Source organism: Pyrus communis, chromosome 7 (assembly GCF_041283825.1).
Source record: "Pyrus communis isolate YQ-2024b chromosome 7, ASM4128382v1, whole genome shotgun sequence".
Classification (NCBI taxonomy): Eukaryota; Viridiplantae; Streptophyta; class Magnoliopsida; order Rosales; family Rosaceae; genus Pyrus; species Pyrus communis.
The window spans coordinates 28,769,265-28,783,487 of NC_142571.1; the positions used below are offsets into that span (position 1 = coordinate 28,769,265).

At 34.3% G+C, this 14,223-nt stretch overlaps 1 protein-coding gene and 1 long non-coding RNA gene across 3 annotated transcripts; one reads left to right on the forward strand and one right to left on the reverse strand.

Moving 5' to 3' along the window:
- Window positions 1-6,491: 6,491 nt before the first annotated feature.
- On the reverse strand, window positions 6,492-8,171 carry LOC148696023 (uncharacterized). Its single transcript, XR_015964559.1, has 2 exons — window positions 7,828-8,171; window positions 6,492-7,016 (listed from the first exon to the last, which is right to left on the reverse strand). It is a non-coding gene; the product is annotated as an uncharacterized LOC148696023 (long non-coding RNA).
- Window positions 8,172-10,158: 1,987 nt separating this feature from the next.
- LOC137734880 (uncharacterized) lies at window positions 10,159-14,221 on the forward strand. Of its 2 annotated transcripts, none has more exons than XM_068474194.2 (14): window positions 10,159-10,503; window positions 10,601-10,748; window positions 10,879-10,982; window positions 11,075-11,138; window positions 11,304-11,449; window positions 11,581-11,721; window positions 11,827-11,928; window positions 12,479-12,590; window positions 12,935-13,075; window positions 13,198-13,235; window positions 13,311-13,403; window positions 13,578-13,661; window positions 13,763-13,912; window positions 14,010-14,221. In XM_068474194.2, the coding sequence occupies exons 1-14, from the start codon at window positions 10,432-10,434 to the stop codon at window positions 14,142-14,144; spliced, it is 1,530 nt and encodes a 509-aa protein (XP_068330295.1). In that variant the 5' UTR covers window positions 10,159-10,431; the 3' UTR covers window positions 14,145-14,221. The 2 variants fall into 2 exon arrangements, with proteins under 2 accessions (XP_068330295.1, XP_068330294.1); XM_068474193.2 differs by having other exon boundaries at window positions 10,298-10,503; window positions 11,301-11,449.
- Window positions 14,222-14,223: the final 2 nt, after the last annotated feature.

Below are 14,223 nucleotides of genomic sequence, written 5' to 3' on the forward strand. Positions count from 1 at the left end.
CATGGTGGGGAGAGCCATTTTATATAATCGTATGTTTACTGTAGTATATAGGAAGAGAAATATATAGTTAAAATATTAATTTACAGATGGTGGTCGACTTTGAATATGTGAAAAAATACACGTGAACCCTACTTTAGATTTTAGTGGTGAGATAGAGGACTCCACGAGCGAACCCCGTGTTCGAGGGGTTTCTCTATATTGACCTTAACAACAATTTTAACTTACAAGTCAAATTGTATATGTCGCAACTTCTTTCCTCCGTTATCAGTGGCGTAAATGCATGGTTTTGTATATATGTATATCAATATACCAGTTGCTGTAGTCAGGTCATGAGAGATTGTGTAGGTATATCCTTAATTAACATAAGATAATTTTTCAGTGTGCCGGAAATACAGGCTAATACACCAAATGTCATAATACAAGTGGTTAAAAATTCTTTTTCAAATATTCAACCACTTATATTATGACAAATAATGTCCCAAACAATATTCCTGGCACACTAAAAAATCTCTCGCTTAACACAGAGTTTCATAATCACTAGTGTATATTATATATGCCATATTTTGTACCCATAAATATACTTATACTATTGGTACATGTAGCATGACTCATGATTGGAAATGCTAATTAATTGAACGCTCTGTTGTTTTTTAAGTTAATCAGTTATGCTGGTGATATAATCTATGTTATGCTTCTTCTAGTGGAAAAAAAAAACCAAATTAATTTATGCTGTTTTACTTAACCTACTTTGCTAATCATTATGGTCATTTAATGGAAAACAACAAAATGAATTATTTGTTCAAATAACATCAGTCAATCCAAAAAGTAAAAAATTATGGTATTAAAAAAAAATAAAAAAAATTCCACCATGTAATCAGACGTATCTCTCTCTTTCTGTCTATTTTTTTGTTTTTTGAACAAATAATAGTATCTACCCTAAGAAAGTGAGAGAGTATATAACATCCCACATCGTCCAGGGTAGTGATCCTTATATGTATATTTCCATCCCTACCTAGCACGATGCCTTTTGGGAGCTCACTGGCTTTGGGTTCCGTAGGAACTCCAAAGTTAAGCAAGTAGCGCGCAATAGCATTCTCAAGACGGGTGACCCATCGGGAATTTATTGTGTGAGTTCCCAGAAACAAAACCGTGAGGGCGTGGTAGGGGCCCAAAGCGGACAATATCGTGCTACGGTGGTAGAGCGGGCCCGGGAAGTGATCCGCCCTGGGCCGGGATGCGACAGAGCAGGCTAAGCCTTACAATGAGTTTGCCATAATAATGTGGTTCAACTTCGTCTTTGAGAATCGAACGTAAGACTTCTCACATACAAGTAGAGAGAAATACTACTATACCGTAGTACTAAGTGACTTTTCCTTTTGTCTATTATACTCTAATTACACCCCAAAATTTTGTCCTCCATTACACACTCATTTTCTTTGAATTTTGGTTCAAAACTAATGCATGTTATTTTATCAACTTAACCAACCTCATTTTCAATGTAACGAAGAAATTCACCTCAACATAATTTTATATTTCAAAGGCTTTTTCGTCAAAATGCTATTTGAGATTCGTATAACTCCTCATTCTGATCCTTGATAATGAAAATCAGTAAAAGTGGTCGCTGAGTTTGTCCACTGTAAATCATTTTGATTTGTCTGTGAAAAATCTGTTAATATTCTCGTTAAATTATCACATGAAGGACTATGTGATTATTTTAAATTGTCACATGAACGACATGACCACATTTTTAAGATTATTTTTGTCAAACTAACCCATTCACTTAACGATGATATTGACAGATTTTTCACAGACAGATCAAAATAATTTATGGTGAACAAAATAAAAAACCCTTCTATCGATTTTAAATACTACTAACTAAAATAAAGAGTTATGCAATTTCAAAATTCATTTTGACGAAAAGGTTTCTATGATTGTATTAGTGAAGTCAATGGAGCTAACGTTCCACACTATTTGATAACGACGCCTAAATGGCAAAAGGCATCCCATGTAAAACCAATCGATACTTTCTTTTCCTTTCAGCAATAGTTCCAGTTCCAACGAACACAATCACAAAAAAGAGTATTTTATTATTATTATTTTTTTTTAACAAACATAGTATCTACATTAAGGAAGTAGGAGAGTGAGTTAAGCCTTACAATGAACTTGTCATAATAATATGATTTAACTTCGCCTATGACAAAAATCAAATATAAGACTTCTCAATTACAAGTGAAGAAAAACACAACTAGACAATACTACTAACTAACAAAAAAGTACTAATTAAAAACGAAATTTTATACCAACAAATAAACAAGAAAAGGCATAAAGTTTGTCTTAAACGTTATGATGTATGGTAAACCAATTAATAATTTAGTTCGATCTATCAGCCCAACTTTCAGTTGTACCGTATAAATATAATATGCATGGCTAAAAGTTATGGCGCCAACCCACAAATCTCGACCATTTTACAAATATGACAATATTATATATGGATTAATTAACGAAAAGTCTTAATTAATTAGGCGTATGCATGCAAAGTTGTGTACGAAATTGCATGATCTACCACGTTGTACGCATATGCGCAATGTCATAAACATATTACATTTGATTTGATGTTGATTTCTGTGATGATTCTTTTTTTTTTTTTTTTAATTTTTTTTTACTAACAATATTATCTACATTAAGAGAGCAAGGAAGTAGGCTAAACCTCACAATTAGATAATAATAATATGGTTTAAATTCGTTTTTAATGAGAATCGCATCTAAAACATCTCATTTAAAATGATGATTCTTGTTTTTGTCCTGATTAATTTCAGATGATTCATATTTCATAGGGCAGCAGGTCTATGTTTTATGGACAGATCTTAAAGCCGGTCTTTCGTCAATTCTTGGTCAGCTTGGTGGAGAGAAAACTAACACATTATATCGGAATAAAACATACGTTTCCCTATTTCATGGGCCATGGCAATTACTGGTATTTGGAAGAAATTATTGAAAAGTAAAACGTAGACCGGCTTCCGTAAGACCTTGTTGAACATTATATACAAGAAAAACTACAATCTTTAATTTTTATTTTTATTTTTTTAACACAATAAGGTGGTCTGTTAGAATTTTATACATGTAAAAACCGTTGGTTGTACGTCTCGAATATTCAACATGTTTTTATACTACAGTTATATATCATCTTATGTGGCATTTGACGGAGACAGCCACATCATTTAAATTAATTAGAACTTAATTTAAATTAAGAATCATTTAATAAATCAATAATTAAAAAAAAAAAAAAAAAAAAAAAGCTGGACTCAGCCGATGCTTTGGCGGGTGAGTCCACTTTGCTTTGCTTGGGAGCTGCATATTCTGAGCCTTTGGAGGGAGATCCTTTTGCTGCATTTATCTCTTCGCTTCGAACTTCCAGTACAACTTCACCTCCATTGGAAGAAACTTCTCCGACGTGCTTACTTCCCCACCTTTGAAAAGCTTTTCTCTTTCTATGACCTTCATTGAAACCCTACCACATCAAACATCACAAAAATCTTACATTAAACCCCAACTAAACAAAACACCAAAATCAGAATGGCATTCAAAAATGCGAATTTTTCATATTGTAGATAAATCCCAAGTTCCTTCTTTTCTTTCAGGATTAATCAAATCTTTATTTTCCAAATTAAATATTGAAGATTTATATCGATGGCTTTCTAACAACACCATAATAAACTAGTTTTGATCAAACTCTACAACATTAAACATCACAAAAAGCTTTCACTAAACCCCAAATAAAGAAACGACGGTACACCAGAAACAAAATCACATTTAAAAATTCTGACTTTTCAACCCTTTAGGCAGATATATCCAATCTCCATCGTTTTAACCAAAGATTGAAACTTTGCAACAAGTAATCTACTTCCCTTAACTTAACTGGAAAAGAAGTTAACTTGGCGCCAAAAAGATCAAATCAAACAGTACAAAGTGTCTAAAACAGTAAGAAATATTATTCTTATTCACCTAAATATATAAATAAGTAGACTCACCACACCAGAGCTATTCACAGAGCAGAGACCACCCCACCAAGGAAAAAAAATGGAAGATCATTCCAGCAAGTTCTTTGATTCAATAGTGGAAGAAGAAACGGGAGAAGAAGCAGGATTGAACGGAGAAGGAAGGAGAAGACTCCTCGCATGCCACAATCACCATTTAATTCTAGCTTTTTTTTTTTTAATTATTGGTTTATTAAATGTTTTTAATTTAAATTAAATTCTGATTAATTTAAATGATGTGGCTGTTCACATCAAATGCGACATAAGATGGTATAAAAATATGATATAAAAATATGGTATGAATAACATTACTGATTCATAAATATCCATATTATAATTTGAGTAGTATACTAATATGACGTGATTCCAGTTACATGAAAATAAATTTATTATAAATGTTGACGAAAAACTACCTCCATATAACATGGAATGCTCTCCCCCGTGGTTTGCGGAGTCAAAGCTTTGACTAAACAATGGTTTGAGATTGCTGTTGTTAGGGCATGGACTAAGGCGCAGAAATAGTTGTTAACCGACTGAGACATCAGTTTAGACATTCAAGTCTGAATTCCTTTTTGCCTATTAATTCCATGCCCATTTTAATGTCTGGGGAGCCATGCTTTCCTCAATTCTTTGAATTTTTGTTACCCCGAAATTAACTCCGGGTGTCGGAACAAAAGTGTGATTAGACCTAACTTTCTTTTGAATTTCTTGTCAAGCACTTAAACTCAAATGATTACGTTAAGTATTAAGTCATAATTAACTCATGGGAACGAGAAAAATTGTCCCACAAACAGTAGCTCCTAGTTTCTGCGTTTGCGGACGAAGTGGAATGTACTGTATGCGACACAATATATAGTATATTGCACATTTATTGATTCGGACATTGTTTTTAGGCCAAATTTTTTTCATGATTCATGTGGTGACACGATACTTTTAATGTGACTCTTGTGGTGAAAAAGTTGTTAATTAAACCCTCGTAGTGAGCCTTGTTAGCAATTGAGGTCCAATTCAAACTTCCATTATTCTTCATTCAAATAAAAGGAAAACTAATAAAAAATGCTTGAAAACTTTGAGTTTTAATAATAAGGACAAAATAAAGGGTAAAATGAATAATACTAGGATTGACTTTTTATTTGTTTATTTTGTGGAAAATATTTTTAATGACTTTTTGTTATGATGAACCACAATATATTGTGGAAGACATACTTTTGTCTTTGTGTGTGTGTGTGTGTGTGTTTTTTTTTTGGGTTGGATATATGCTTTTGTCATTAGTGTGCAAAATACATTATGGTATGAGAAATGATGACTTTCATGAATGGTTAATGTAAATTATCTCCCCTTTGTTTCAATTTGCTTTGTACATTGGAATCAAATGCCAACTCACAAGAGAAACAAGTGCATGTCATAACTCACCCAGAAAGAGCACATGTATACGGTATACCTAAGTCATGCTAGATGTCCATGGAATAGGATGTAATTTGAATTGAAATGATGAATTTGATTCATCCACATGATAGTCACATGAGTTTATTTAACGGATCATTAACAAAAGTTTGGATTTGGACCTCAATTGCTAACAGGGCTCACCACGGAGGTTTAATTAATAACTTTTTCACCACAAGAGTCACATTGAAAGTGCCGTGTCACCACAGGGATCAAGAAAAAAAAATTTGGCTTTGTTTTTAATACAAATGATATTTTTAATTAAAGGGTGGATAGAATAAATTGGTATCAAACTCATCATTTACGAGATTCAGACTTAAGACCTTTAACTTATAAGAGGAATACTAATAGATTGTAGTACTGAGTAATATTAAATTGCTTTGGACTTTAGTCTCAATTTAATTTAATAAGATATGATAATTGATTTGGAAGACTTAATATTTCGCCTTTGTTTGCATGACATGAAACATGCTCTCCTGTTCATTTGGTTAAATCTAAACGCTCACTCGTTAAAAATGATGTGCGGAAGAGGATTTCCATGCATGGGACTTGAGGTATTGAATCGTAATTGACTTCCATGCATCGAACTGTGAGTCTGTGACTTTTAGACATGGTTTGGGCTTCTGTTAAGAGCTATCGTTAAGAGGGTTTGGGGACTTTGGGCTTCTTAACCATTTCATTTTCCATGAGATCCAATTGCAATTTTTCAAACATTTTTGTAATTATTTTTTTCCAATAAATATGCATTTCTCTTTATTCTCAAAAACAAGAAAAATGAAATACGCACCCCTGGTTAGTAGCAGGCAGTTATAATATCCATTATTGCAATGAACATTAGGTTACAAATCTATGGATCCTCAAGAGTGATCATGCATCGCCTTCTTACTCTCCGAGATTCTATTTCTTGACGTCCAAGGCTTATGATGTGTATATATAAAAGTATTTACTTTATGAATGTTTTAAATAACCATATATATTAACATTTCTACACAAATTACTATCAGAGACCGTGGATGAAGAAAAGTGAGTACGTTGCTCCCTTAGATTTGATCTGAATCGATTAAACCTCACACTGCAAGCATGAGGGAATTAGCCACCATTCCAATCCTTCACACTTTCAGCGTGAGCTTTGATGATGTGCTAGAGACATGACCACTTACTTACATCAATTAATTTGACAGATGACACAATATACACCCTTTAATGTTTTAATCTTGGGCATCCATTACAAATAAGAACAAACATAAAAACTTAAGAACATTTCTAACTAAGAACCCAGAAACTGATTCTTCAAAGCTTCAATTCTTCGATCTTGCACCAACAGAGCTTATAGCTCAGCAATTCGAACATGGGAATATGATGCTCTGTACGGATTGGTAGAAACTAGTAGCTAGCGAAAGACAGTGATAAATAAATATCCAGTATAATGGTGTTCCTGTTGCTTTAACTTGTTTTTTTATTGATGATTATTCGTTCATTAATCATGCGGGGTTCCTTCACACCTGCCATGTCTTTGAGTACATGTTCATATATGTGGCCCTGATTCCAGAACGACAAAAAAAATGAAACAAAAAAAATGAAGGGATCAGAGTAGTAGTTCAGCTCTCATGCATACGCATAAATAACATATGTGTGTGTGTGTCGATCAGCGAGGCCCCATGGCTCCATGAGGCAAGAAAATATCCGACAATAATTACTGCTTTGATACTAAATTTCTTGATGAGACGTTGACTTCGACATTTGTCTGATAAAATATCTCGTGCAGGATTTTGTAGTGTAAGAAGACTGTTCTTAATCTTATTTTATTTGAATCCAGTGATTTAAAACATCACAGTTTCTTGACAATGATAATATGCATGGCTATGAATTTCTATAAAAATATGGATGAATTTCTACAAAAAAAATGGATGATGAAATGATCCATCTTTTTGCCCTGCGTGATCACAGCAGGCGCATGGTGAACTGAATTGCACGGAGACTCCGATGATAATGGAACAACCATTATCAAACTAAGAACGAACCCTATCAAGAAATTAGCACAAGAACAAGTAACCACACACACACACACACACACACATATAATTCCATAAATAATATTGACGAGTGATATACTCATCAGCTATATGCTTATGATCAATCTAGCACTTAGGTGGATATATTATTTGCAACTATTTTCCAGTTAAAAAAAACCTAGCCAGTGAAGTTTCTGCAAACATTTCATGCTTCACCCTATAATAACCAGCTGCGAATTAACTAAATTAACTAAATTATAATCATGAAGTTAATAAGCTCTAAAAAAATTCATCAAATTAATTCGCAAAGTAACGAGGGTTTACTTTTGATTTCATACCTGGATAAACCGATTATCACATGAGTTAGAAGTTTAGAGCAGATGATGGAAACGTCCGAAGGGATTGCATGATCCAACTATTTACATAGACGAAAACATAACCCGCCATGTCTGTATTGACGATGTTTGACATATATGATCAATTAGATCAATGCGATCCCTTTGGAAGCCTCCACCTGCACTAGATATATATTCTTCAAAATCCTAGCTCTCAAAAGAAATATGCATATGGCGTATATGGTGATTCAAGTCTCAGGAACTGGTTATTTGGGTTCTTGATGAGAAGGTTAGCTGTCTTTTAAATGCACAAGCTAAGCCCTTTTTGTTCTGTTCATGCATTTCGTGTGATGGGAAAGTTCATTTGCGTATGAGTCATGAGAATCGAGATGCTTATTTTCCTATCAGTCTATCTTTTCCAATCTACCTAGTTACTAAAGGTCAGCCAACTACTTTTCTCAACAAGTACTGTCAGAATCCACACGCTTTCAAACCACATTTCAATAATATATTAGCTACGTACGTGATCAATGATGCATACAATTAATATTTAAAGAGATAAATCCTCTTAAATAAGAGGACGGATCCATGATATCATTTTTTTATATAAGTTTTTATGGAACTTACTTCGTAATGTATTTTAACGATCTGAGTCTTTTATCTTTTAGAAGATCATTCATAGCCTAGGTCATCCTTGAAAAAAATTAGACAAATTCATTACCATTTAGATATTCATTTGTAGTAAAAAAAATAGACGAATACAGTTCTACAAAGAAACCCTAAACTCTTAAGAGTTTTAGATTTATGTGATTTTTTGTAGACATGATATTTTAGGAAATATCTAAACGATAGACGATTCGGATCATTTAAATACATTACGAAGTGGGTCCTACAAAAATATGTGTAAAGAAATGGTGTCATGTATCCGTTCCTCTTAAATAATAGGGAACTTAACAAAAAACTCCTGGTATTATTTACTTTAACGAAAAATCACATTGTTACACTAAAATGTCAATTCTGGTACTATTCACCTTATCATTTTTTTTGTCTTTATCGTTAAAACTCAAAATTTTCAAAACCTTTTGATTAGTTTTTCTTAAATAATATGACATATAGCGACAATGCCATGCAATACAAAAATATGATCTCGCTAATACTTTCTTTTCAAATATTTCTTCATATACCATAAGTAAGTTGTATGTATCGATTATTTGGGCAATTAATTAATGGGGGGTATTATGTATGTAATAACGAATGAATACCACATCATATATGAACATATGTGGCCTACGGCATTCAATCGGTTCAAAAGTAATCAATCTCTAAACGGGGTATAGTAGTAGTAAAGGGAACCGACAAGATAATATGGGGGCAACTGCATAATTGCATTTGCATGTTCATATAAAGCAGGTAAAAGTTGTAATCAAATATCTATTCTTGCCACCAAAAAACTCAGCATTATTCCCTATATAGAAAATGACATTTTGCTTTACACGCGTGTAATTTTCTCTTTTTAAATTTAATTTTTATTATTTTAAATATTTAATTGTATTAAAAAATTAATTTACTGTCTATAATTTGAAAAATAAAGGTTAGTAACTCTCTTTACGTCGGGTTGTTTTCTTTTGATTATTTTACTAATTTGTCTTATTTAATTAAACTATTCTTGTTCAGAGTTGTAAGAAGGGAGGGGCATTTTGGTACTATGAATGAGTTACCAATTTGCCTTCTCCCTTCATATATAGAGAGTTTTAATTATTTTAGTATATTTAACATTGTCCACGCATGTTCACACGTATACATACACGACTTTATTTATAGTAAAAGAAATTAATGTTGTTAACCTAGATGTCACATGAACAAATGTTTAATTGCATTGGGGTTGATTTGAATGTGATCGAAAAGACATTTATATTAAGACAAAATTAAGGAAGCCAACTACCACTAGCAAGTGCATAGTTTAATTTGCAGCTTAACCATGACCATACCCCTCTCAAGTCTCAACATTGAATATGACATATTTTCGTTTCAATCATTCATAAATACGGAAAATTATATATATTTTTGATCGTATACACAAGTTTTAGTGTGTCAAGTAAAATAAAAATATATAAACGACGTAATCTCAATACGTTCCTTGAAGTAAACCAATTGAACTTTTCAACAATTCTCAAGGTGATCGGTAGTTTTTTTCTTTCTTACAATCGATATTGAATGAAGGGAGAATCTAAAAATCTCATATTTAGGCACGAATGCTCTTAACCAATTGAGTTACAAACTCTTTACCGGATAATATCATTTTTAAATTTAACGGATTGAGGTGATGTTTCTCCTGTTTCAAACAAAGAGATGATGTTTCTCTTAACAAATCCAGTCTAGAGGTTGCCATTCGGCCCAAATTATGGACCAGGCCTACTAAGGGCTAAAATTTGGTCCTTGTTAATCGGCCCGTATTAGCTTAATAGGGTTCAATCGGCTGTGTTTGAATTAAAGAAAAAAAAAAAAAAAAAAAAAAAAAAAAAACCCTGAGAGCCTGCAACTCTCGCCTGTGCAGTTTTCTGATCATTTCCCGCCTATCTTTGCCGCTCCTCAACTGAGAAGAAGAAGATGCCGGCGACCCACTTCGGCGTCAAGTACGCCGTACACATCATCACCTCCCACTTCGGCAATCTTGTCGCTGTACTCTCTCTCTCTCTCTCTAAAGCTTCCACCTTTCCCCCCTCTTTTTTCCTAATTTTTCTGTAATGATTACTAATTAATGTGTTTACGGATGCAGAATGTGTGTGAAAATCTTTTGAAACGAGGACCCCTAACACTGAGACTCCTAATTGGGTTCACGGAGCTCACCCCTCAGCAAGGCAAGAACTCCCTCCTCATCCTAATCCAGCACAATTGCGTTCAGCCCTTCTCCGTCGACCAAGCAGGTACTTCTCTCACACCCTAACCCTAACAATCTTAGTGTTTGTTGAAAATTTTGTGACCCCTTTTGGGATTTGATTGATTTGATCAATGTGCATGATAAAGTGAGTGACTTGGTTTGTGAATGTGATTCAGAGGGCCCGAAAGTCACTCAGTATGTAGCGCTGTTCGATAACATACTCCATCGATGGAGGTTTGCCAAATTCATGACGGTTGTTTCCCAGGAATTCGATAAAGAGGCTAGTTTTTTGCCTCTTTTGGTTTTGACTTTGGTTTGTTGTTTTTAATTGATCAATTCTCAGATTACTTCCTTTTGCTCATTGTTTTGCAGTGTGAACTAATTATTAAGGATTTGCTTGAGAATGGTAGGCTTACACTAAAACAAATAACTGAAGGTAACCCTTTTCTCAGCGTTTGATTGCATTTTTTGTTGACTGGTTTTGCTTGAATTTACAGCTATTTGGGTTCTTGCGTTTGAGCGTACAACTAGTATCAGTTCCCATAACTTGCTATGTTTTTGTTTTGTAAATTATAGGTTTTTGTTTTATTTTTCAAAGCAGGAGAATATGCAGTTAAGGATACTGTTGAGAAAAGCTTTCTTAAACTTGTGAACGCTCATTTTGTGGAACGCTGCCCTGCTCCTGAAGCAGTTCTTGAAGAAGCAAGTAAAGATGCTCCAAAGAAGCGAGGTCCTAAGTCTTCCAAGGTAAAGACTCCACTTGTATGCTTGAAAATTAAGAAAAGAGATCTTTAGTTATGCACCTCCTTAAGTTGCACATTTTTTACTTTGTTTTTTCAAAAGTGTATCTTTATAAATCATTTTTGGAATTTTAACAGATTGTTGAAGTACCGGAGACTATAGAACAACGTGTTGTAGCAGCAGCAGCACCTTCAGCAGCTATGAGATTTTCAATCCTGACTGATTCTGAAAGCGATGCTCATGGGGGTAGTTCTTCTAGTATGAGTACTGGGGACAAGGTTGGTATAAGTATGGTCATTTTTAGACACCAGGGATAGTTTGTTCTAATATAGAAGTTCTTGAAAAGCTACTCTATCCTAATGTGCTATTTTCTGCATTTACAGCGAAAGCATGATGCTTTGGAGTTGGATGAAGAATTTGCTAATAATGAAGTGGTTATTTGGCGTGCTAATTTTGAGGAATTCATTCGCTGCCTAAGGCACAAGGTCAGTTTTCTGTCTGCTTTCTTTTGAATTATAATTATCCATTCATACTAATGAGAGCAGTTGGATTTTCTGGTTAAACATTATATGTTGCGTATGTTTTGGCATAATCTGGATTTGTTTATGCGGATGCTCTGTATGCTCTATTGATACTAACTGGTAGAGATAGTTCAGTTTTCGATGACTAGAAGAAGGTCAAGAGTGAGTTAAATATTGCCATGCTTTTCAGAAACTACATGTTGGGTTTCCATTTGAGTTCAAAGTTCAAACATTTCCCTCTTTTGTAAGTATAGAGTTTGGTTCATTGAAATGAACCTTAGAGTAGACTGAACATCCAAATGGGCATTGCTTGGTTGACAAAAAAGAATTAATTATGCAAGGGAAAGGGAAATCCTCCGTGGAATGTCCAAATACTACCTGAGTTCTTTCTCTGCATTATTAATTGTGTTCCTATACGTAACCTTATCATTTTACGAGATGCATTCCTTTATCTTTTGATATGGTTCTGCATGGTCTGCCTGAGGTGAAAGTAAATTTTTGTTTTGTGGTCTAGGCTTGCGTCGAGAATGTGAGAGCACGTCTGGATGACGGAGCTGCACTTGTCTTAAGAGCAATGCTTAAGTCAACTAGAACTGCAGAGAAGAAAGTAAAGATGGAAAATTCAGGTAAACTTGAAGTGTGGATTATTGCGTGGTGAATTGGTTATTTTCAGTTCAATTATTCGGCCAAGAAAATGTTGATGAATTTAGAAATAACATGATACGTTAATAATTTCTATAGGCCAAGACAGTGTTGATTCAGAACTACTTAAAATACAAACAATTTAACAATAGTAATTGGGGAGGAGTATGATCAAACAAAAAAGAAAAGTTCGAAAATTAGCCAAGGAATAACCTTAATAAATTAAACCAACAAATACAAATAATAATTATTTTAGAAATAACGTGAAACCTTAATAAATGAAACGAAGGAATAGTTTCGTTGATTGTTTTGCTGATTGATTTTGCAGTTCCTGTATCATTCAGTACTATTTATGAGGAGGTGATAAACAGTGAAGCTGGTCGTAATTTGACATGTGATCGCGTCAAAGCTTCCCTCAGCCTGTTGTGCGATGAAAGAGATGTAGATGAGGATGAGTCCTATAGTGTTGGTACAATTCGCTTCTTCTCATACAATTGATTTCTGGTTTTTATTTTTCCTTTATCTTTCTTATGGATAACATAGTAACAGATTTGCACTGAGTTTTCATTGACGCATTTATTTCTTGTACAGACTTGAAGAAAATTCTGGAGCTGGCTCAGAATGATGAGGTTTTATCTGATTTTGTTCTTTCAATCATTTTTATTCACCAGGACCGATGTCTAAGTACCTTTTCTTTTCTGCAGGTGGAGTCAATTGTTTTGAAAAGATATGGGAGAGATGCTTATAAAATGTTTAGGCTACTGTCGACTTCAAGTCGTGCACTTGAGACGGATAAGGTAATAACTTTGTTATGAGTTCCACCGCTCGCATCTGTACGATGAATTATTCAGTTTATCATGAGCGTTGGTAGCATGACCACAGAATTTAACGTGTTTGGAGCAAGTCAAGGTTTTTGTTGTTGTTAGAATAGCACATTTGATATTTCGAATACTTACCCCAATACTTTATAGATTTCAGATATGACACTTGTTGAAAAGAAGGAAACTCCTACAATTCTCTATAAGCTGTGGAAGGATGAGTACTTGCTTATGGAGGTAAAGCACTTCCCTGTTATATGTACCACATGCACACGCACACGCAGCCGTGCTAGTGTTCTTACTTTTGCTCTCTACGACAATGTGTCATCTCGTTGCAGAGATTAGCTGTGACGGGAGCCAGACAGGCACAGTTCTTGGTGTGGAAGGTAGACAGGCCCATTGTTTGGAAACATGTTTTAGATGAGATGTTCCACGCAGCGCTGAATCTGAGTCTTCGACTGGCATACGAGGACGAACAGATTAAAGAGGTTCGTAAAAACACACAATGTTATGGTTCTAGTATGTTCAGTTCGGAAACGGCTCACGTTCGGATTCTGAACAATCGAAGTTGTCTCATATTTGCAGGTACAACTTCTCCCAGCGCACAAGCGAACGGGGCCATTGGGGAAACAATGGCAAAGATTTAGAAATGTGGTTTATGTTATGCACGCATCCCAATTGAAGATTGATGATGCTATCATGCTCTTCCATGACTTCTGATTCTACACTAATTGTAACTCTTATTAATATGACTCGAAAACATGACTTAATCAAAAGCGTTTTTAGTTGTTAAAGAACA

What these genes read in the sequence shown, in the direction of transcription:
- LOC137734880 (XM_068474193.2), top strand. Translation starts at nt 10,432, where the DNA reads ATGCCGGCGACCCACTTCGGCGTCAAGTACGCCGTACACATCATCACC. An exon ending in AGTAAAGATGGAAAATTCAG is followed by an intron (nt 12,591 to 12,934) that starts GTAAACTTGAAG and finishes TTGATTTTGCAG; the next exon opens with TTCCTGTATCATTCAGTACT. An exon ending in ATGAGTACTTGCTTATGGAG is followed by an intron (nt 13,662 to 13,762) that starts GTAAAGCACTTC and finishes ATCTCGTTGCAG; the next exon opens with AGATTAGCTGTGACGGGAGC.